Raw genomic sequence first — 7,111 nt, forward strand, 5'->3', positions numbered from 1 at the left:
GTGCACGAGTCATATCAGAGTACACAACGTATAAATGTTGCAAACTACTTATATATCTCTTTGTTGTTCTGTTCTGTTGCAGTAATTGCATTACTAGGATACTAGCAGTGTCCCAGTGTAATAACACATCCATGATATCGATAGGGGGCGTTTTTGTGCCAGCAGCTATCACACCAGTTACTACGTGTTTCTCATTTCTCTCTGATGACGACAGTAGTCTTGAAACATGAAGATCTCCTTGATCTCTTTGGCTCTTTCTTGGCCAAAGCGGGCTTATGATTATAGATCGATCTCCCTTCGCCCATTGCTGGCAATGGCACTTAAATATGTACCATTTTCGTTCCTTTCTCTTACCGACGACGTCCATAGCCGTTAAACATAAGTGGTGCGAGAAACATTTCTCCATGGTCGAAGAATGTCTATCATCTGTAGAGATCTAGAGATCAGTTAGGAGATTTCGAGCCGGAAAATTCGTGACGTGAACCTGTTATCACTTCATCAGTTAACGTTACGTAAAAGCTGAGGCCATCTGTTTGTCTCGTTAGGACAATGTTTGAAGCATTTCCTCTGTTAAGGCGTGTTCCACAAATTTCGTCACGCAAAAATCTTTCAAAACATCCTGTTTTCGGAGTGCTTACGTACCTGGTAGTACCCTTCTGTTAAATGGGGATTGTCATGTTACATTTCTAGGGAATTTGGTTGCCATTTTTGCCCCCATGCTGACAATAGAACTATTTTCAGTTTCCTAATGGTTTCTTGGATAACGCATGTTGTTTATGAACCTTCGCGAAAATCCTTTTTTCTGCTTCTGTTGAAAAGCGTCCACAAAAGTGCCGATTCAATATCTGTTTGGCATTGAAAAGGAAAGGCACGAACATACACTGGCCTTGACAATATCTCCACTTCGTCCGGAGTAATGACGGAGTTATTCAACATGCCCTTCGGTGACGTTATCGCTAAGTCTTAACTATGACCTTCTTATCCCCAAGAACAGCTGCAAGGTCAAGACGTGGTAATGGAGACTCCACTGGGAACCTTAAGGTCATGGTAAGATGACGCGTCTAACGTCAGCTGGATTCTGAGAATATATATAATATAGTCCGTAGCGCCTGTTTCCGTCGGAAAAAGATGTGTGTGTTTTAAATAATGGCCATCTCGTCACGACATCATCGGCGTAGTTCTAAACGGTTAGTCATCAAGTAGTGCTGAAAACATCTACTGTAATACAATAAGTGTGTATATGACTACAGTTAATGCGCCATAAAGATTGCTTGAAGTAGTCAACAGCCTCGTACATACATCTTTATAGGTACTTGACCCGCAGAGACAAACTACTGAAATCTGCTGACTCGACACCACAGTGCGCCCTACCGTTGAAGTGAACACAACTCACAAACATGTACAATCCACTAGGTGTCCTAGATAATACATTCATAGCTGCACTGTGTGGGTACTGAAGGAACAATGCCCGAACTCTCTCCACTGTCCGAGAATGACACGTCCTGGGGGCCGGGGTTGTTAACTCATGTTTGACAAATCACCGCCTTGTTTGCAGGTAAGTCAGCTGGTGATTGATGACGTTTGCCGAGCGCCAGGCCACATTCCTGACGGCAAAAATGGAATAAAAGGCCCGGTCAGCCGGCCTCTTGTCTCTCCCAGGGGACACATTCAGTCTTCTGGTGTTTCAATTTTTCCATACAGTCCCGTTTTTTGTGCTCTATTTGATGACTTCTTTTGCTGTTATTTGTACATATGTCCTTCATGTACACCATACATGTATGCCAGGCAGGCTCGACTAAAATGTTCAGAATACCTTTGAAGTATCTCCCTGATGAGGAGTCATCAGGCACTAGTGTCTAAAAGAAGCCACCAAGACCAAAGTTTTGTCCCACCCACTTCTCAGATTCATTCTTGGTCCTTTCGATCGACTTTTAGCCATGATTTTGTACTTCAACATCGTTTCACGGAAATTTTTTTCAACACTGCGGCCACTCCTAGTGACCAAAAAAGTCATGGTCACTTCTCTGGCCTAGTGACTGGCGGAAACCGCTGATTGATTTATTGCGTTTGTAATGAAGAGGTTCGAACCCATTTCTGACCCATAAAATGGGCTAACGACTGCCTGCCAACTCGAGACGCAGTCGTTTCTTGGCATCGCCCGCCCATAAATACGCCATCACTCACCAGCCACCTTTAAACATACGACTTACGTGAGAGTTATTTGATGACCGGTCACTTCTGTAATCAGTAAAATACGACCTCACGCGGGTTACTGCACAGACAAATGTGACCTACTGAGGGCGAACTAACGAGTAGGACTACAAAGGGTGTGGTATCAGGAGCTTGTTCTTAGAGATAAGGATAATTGGCGAGTCGCAAATCTTAGGATAGGCTAAAACCACATGGTCAGCGACATGAGGTTATTTTTAACACATCAAACAGCGCTAAGTAGCACAGGCTTGATAATCATATGCCACAGAAATGCTTATGAATCATACTAACTTGATAGTGTCGAAATGTCTACGAACCTCTAATGTTTATCTTCTAGAATTTACTTACATCCGAGTTGCCCGAATTTATCATTATCAATTTTTAATGCATATGGAGCATCAAGAGAAAATAGCGCTGATGTCGCGTCGTAATACGAAGCAGTGCCATGTGATGTTATTATGCGTTTTTAATGGCGTGCTTATCATCCATTGTTTTAGTATTTTCGAGGAGGCCATGGATCGGAGTGCATCTTTGTTGAGAAGAATGTGACGGCAGTTCCGATCCGCCCGCTAAGCGTCGCTTATTTGCCGCACAGGTCAATGTGTTTTCATAACCTACTTGCTGCTTAATGATTGTTAGAGGCGTATCCAAGAATATGTACATATGTGCAGCATGTGTGAGATATGTACTACTGAATGTTATCCCATGAGCTCTAGCACAGCAATCCAACACACTATCATTGTTCCATTGTACCAAATCCAACGCAATCAGAATCCATATTGCGCAGGGATTATCTCTGAGATTTACCGGCCTAATGTCCGTGTAATGCGTCCCTAATGACCAGGACACGCTTCATTGCTAATCAGGGCTGTGCTAATCTGATGCTCCGCCCCAGTTTCCAAACAGACCACATGTGTCCTCCATCTTTTATAGTGTGGTCAAAGTTCACCCCTCCCGGCATTCCTTCCGGAGAACTTGTGGTGACACCGTCGCCATCTAAAGTTTTCGCCTCACCTCAGGGATAGAGCGGCAGTGATTGGGTAGGTGTGTAAGTCATCTGTAATTGGTTAGGACGGCGTGTGTGTTGTTGTTGTCAGCTATCTGTGACAGACTCGGCATCCAGACGAGCCTCTGAAACGGGCTGACACATGACTGAGGGGTAGACGGTGGGGCCCATGGTTCAGTTTAGCTTCGCTTGTCAGAATTGCTGACGGCCTGTCTGTTTGGACGTTTGCGCCGACTACTGTACCTGCCTTCACTGTATGTGTGCAGACTTGTAGGTAAACGTAGTAGTGTCTTAAGTGCATAGTTGTTGTACCGGTAATGCTTGAGTTTGAGTCTTCTCTCTCGGTTCATGTGGAATCTGAGCTTGTTTTCTCTGTAACATTGCCCGACCTGATCCTGTTATGTGCTCTACGCTATACATGTTGACAATAGCCCTTTGAAACTCTCCCCTCTCTTCAATTACCAGACACGCATATCTCAGCGGGCTCGACCTCCCGAAAGGGACACAAGGAACAGAGGTTTGCAACGAAAACATTGCATCAGGCGACAACAATCACATTGTTGACTGGGGTACCCACTGTCCTGACCGCAAAGCAGGCTTGGCACGCAAATACTCTCAGCACGGGGGCGACGACCCTGCTGAACCTGAAACAACCGAGAACCGAGAGAAAAAAATCTCCTTCCGCGACAAACAACAAGGCGCGCCGTAAATAGGAAGTTCGTCACGGCGGCGACTGAAACCCGACCATTTGGAGGGTTCATGTTCTCAAAAAACAGGTGATGACACGGCGGACGACGGCCTAATCTTTTCCGCGAATTCCGACTCACGGAAACTGACATCAGGACATCGCCCGATGACAAGGTACAATAAATAAACCGGCACCGTGATTTTCCAGAGGAGTCACCTCAACGTCGACGTCCGTTTGTGCACGTGCGTCTGTCCTCTGCCTGTCCGTCGGAGCAGCTAGCCTGCCGACCCGGGGGAACTCGTCGTGCGCTGTTCGTGAGTTGTCGTCACCCCCGGTCTCTAGGGGAGCCGGATAATTCCTGGCATTTTCTCCTTGCTCCATTCAGCACTGCCCAAGCGAGGATAATACCCTTCCCCTTCCCATCAAAGGTTTGGCCCGCAGTTTGAAGAGGATCCTCCGAGATGAGGTGAGCCGTCAGGTTTACACATGTTTTTGCTACTGGTGGGATTAGTTTGAACGGTTTTAGAGCAATGTTTATCTTCCCAACACCACGTTGTTCGTATTTCTTTTATTTGCGCAGCACGGAAAGGGACGCCTTTATGTTTGTCATGCGCGAGGGGCAGCTGAAAAGGTCAGTGGGAGATAAATCTTGTTCACGGCCCTGTAGTGTACTTGTCATGACGTTTCCTGTGGGACAACACGTACAGTCCTACCGGAAACCGTCCAACCCTTTAGGAACGCGACCTTCGTTCGAGTAGCTTCAATTAGCCTTGGGCAAAATTCATTGAACGTTTCTGGCCTAGCTCCCTCCCGTTATGGAAGTGCGTTTCCTTTTTATTTTCTTTTTATCAAGCCCATGTGAACGGTCTTCAATTCTTGTTAGTCTATCGGTCTTTAACCCCAAAACGTCCTCGCCCTCTCTCACCGTGGAATATATCAATTGTCCGTGCGGGTATCAGCTGGCAGATAGCGGTGTACTTGGCAGCGTTCCAGACAGATAACCTATAGACCTGCGGGCCGGTACGCCTGGACTTCTCCTTCGGCGGGACGGAACAAATAAAACATTGGTCTGCTAGCTACACCGTAATAAAAAGGCCCTACTGGTGCGCCCTTGGCTTTGGCGTTCCTTGTAATGTTGAAATCACAAACAGGGTTAACACCGCTGAGACAAAAACCTCGCTGACACCTTCGACGCACAGACAAACCTGGGTTGGGCTCTCACACGGTCTAGAAATACCCCCGGCTTTCTAGTGGCAGGGATCCTACAAACAGATCAGGGCGAGTTGTATACAAGAGACCCACTCCACGGCGCTAACCTCTGACCTCTGATTGGTGGGTCAGAAGTGGCTCCCCCGACGGCTAGGGAAACTCGAACTGGCACTAGTGGAAGGTCCCGGGAAGTTGTTTCAGTGACTCAACCTACGAGCACAGCGGTCGTAGCGGTTTAGGGTTCGAATCCCAATTGGGACCTGACCGTGACGGAAGGTCGTGGTCATTAGCGCTGCATCCACTTTCTATCAACAGACGTAGAGCAACCGGGGTTCTAGTAACTTCTACCCAGAACGAGTACATTCCAGTCAGAGCGAAGCCAGCCATTTCTGCGGACCTAGCGCCGGGCTCGGGCGGGGACTCCAGGACGTATATCCACACCTTGGGATTTTCCTTATCTGACAGCCGAACTTTGGGAGATCCCGCCACACGGGGAGGTTTAAAGTTCAGGCGTGTAATCGGCAGAGACGGGAAGGAATAATGTGGCCTTTCTCTCCCCATGATAGGTCGAAGAAGATGCTGCTACTGGTATCGGGACTCTTCCTGGTATTGTGGAGAAACGTGGAGGCCGCAGCCGCCGATTCAGGTAGGTCATTCCCTTGATTTGGTGCCTTGGGGGGCCTTTGTGCATGTAGTGATTTAGCCAACAAATCGGTACGTTTATGTCTCGGGGCTCGCCAAGGAAATGTTCCTAGGGCGTTGCGGGGTAGCAAGCTTCTGGAGTTGATTTAACTTCGATAGCACAAGTACCAAGTTATTTGCCATTCCTTCTTGGGAGGGCATATTTACATACGGATCCGGAGAGGCCGGTTGCTCAAATACCGGTATGGCACAATGTTGTTCTTGCATGGTGGAAACGATACTTCGTAAATCGCCAGGTATTTGGAATTGGAAATTTGTGCAGATATCCTACCACAACTAGCGTTGAGCTGCCCCTTTTCTAGAAAATGACTGAAGGAAATAACGCTAGGGAGGGAATATTTGTTCCGCAATTCGTGCTGCCCATAACAGACTTTGGACCCTTTCCATATATATTGTACAGTCGGGGTATGTTCTTAATCTAACGACGTATGCCCCCTTCTTTCCCCACACCTTAACCTGTTCGGTTCTGTGTGTCAGCGCCCCTAACATGTGTCCCCAGGGGATACCGACGTGAACCCGGCCGCTCTGACTGAGTTACAGCCTTAATGATCTGAACCAAATATGTGTGGTAGTTGGAGAAGCTGAGGTGCATGTGTGTTAGTGTGTGTACCCGTGACGTTCCCCTACTCTACCCTCCCCACAGCATTGGATCAGTTTTCAAAACAGCTGGCAGCGGTCTGAGCGTGGTGCTAGGTCGGCACCTGTACAAATACCACTCCGGAGTGGACGCGGAAGAGTGTGCGAGACGATGCGTGCAGGAGGTCGACTTTGTCTGCCGATCCTTCGATATCAATAAAGTCGGGTGCTACGCCATAGCAGAAAGCTGGAAAAGTGCACCCGAGGACAAGTACAAATGCACGTCCCCCGAGTGCGGATGGGACCACTTCGAGCGACTAGGTACGTGACGGCGACGTCGCTTCCTGACCTAGCGCTTAATCGCGCCTGGTCACCCCTATTTCACAGTTCATAGGTCCGTCGTAAGGCTGCAAATATGAAGTCTGGCGGACTGTCGAACCCTTAGATAGGGGTGATCAGGGTGTTGCAAGTGCTTGCAGGAGTTCGACGATCTCACGTTCGGATTGCCTTCCCCTGCGCCTCACAAAAGCCAAGCCAAGCCCCTGCACTCTCTATATCCTGCCTTTCTGCTGCTCTGCTGTTTGACATGCATTCTTTTATCGTTTGTTCTTTTTTTATTTTATTTTGAAGAATGCCTGTGCGTGTCTCATCCACGGCTTTTCACAAGTTCAAGGTCACCAGCTAGTTCTCGCTTCAACTGCACACCCACCCGCACGGAA

At 47.8% G+C, this 7,111-nt stretch overlaps 1 protein-coding gene across 1 annotated transcript in view; it reads left to right on the top strand.

The window, feature by feature from the left end:
* The first annotated feature begins 4,366 nt into the window (after positions 1-4,366).
* The window catches only part of LOC109481795, a 49,304-nt gene continuing 46,559 nt past the window's right edge, over positions 4,367-7,111 (top strand). Inside the window, 3 exon segments of the mRNA XM_019784387.1 lie at positions 4,367-4,371; positions 4,486-4,536; positions 6,460-6,713. Coding sequence (XP_019639946.1) covers positions 4,367-4,371; positions 4,486-4,536; positions 6,460-6,713 — 310 coding nt within the window.

This window comes from Branchiostoma belcheri, unplaced genomic scaffold (assembly GCF_001625305.1).
Source record: "Branchiostoma belcheri isolate BF01 breed outbred unplaced genomic scaffold, Haploidv18h27 scaffold11, whole genome shotgun sequence".
NCBI classification, from domain to species: Eukaryota; Metazoa; Chordata; class Leptocardii; order Amphioxiformes; family Branchiostomatidae; genus Branchiostoma; species Branchiostoma belcheri.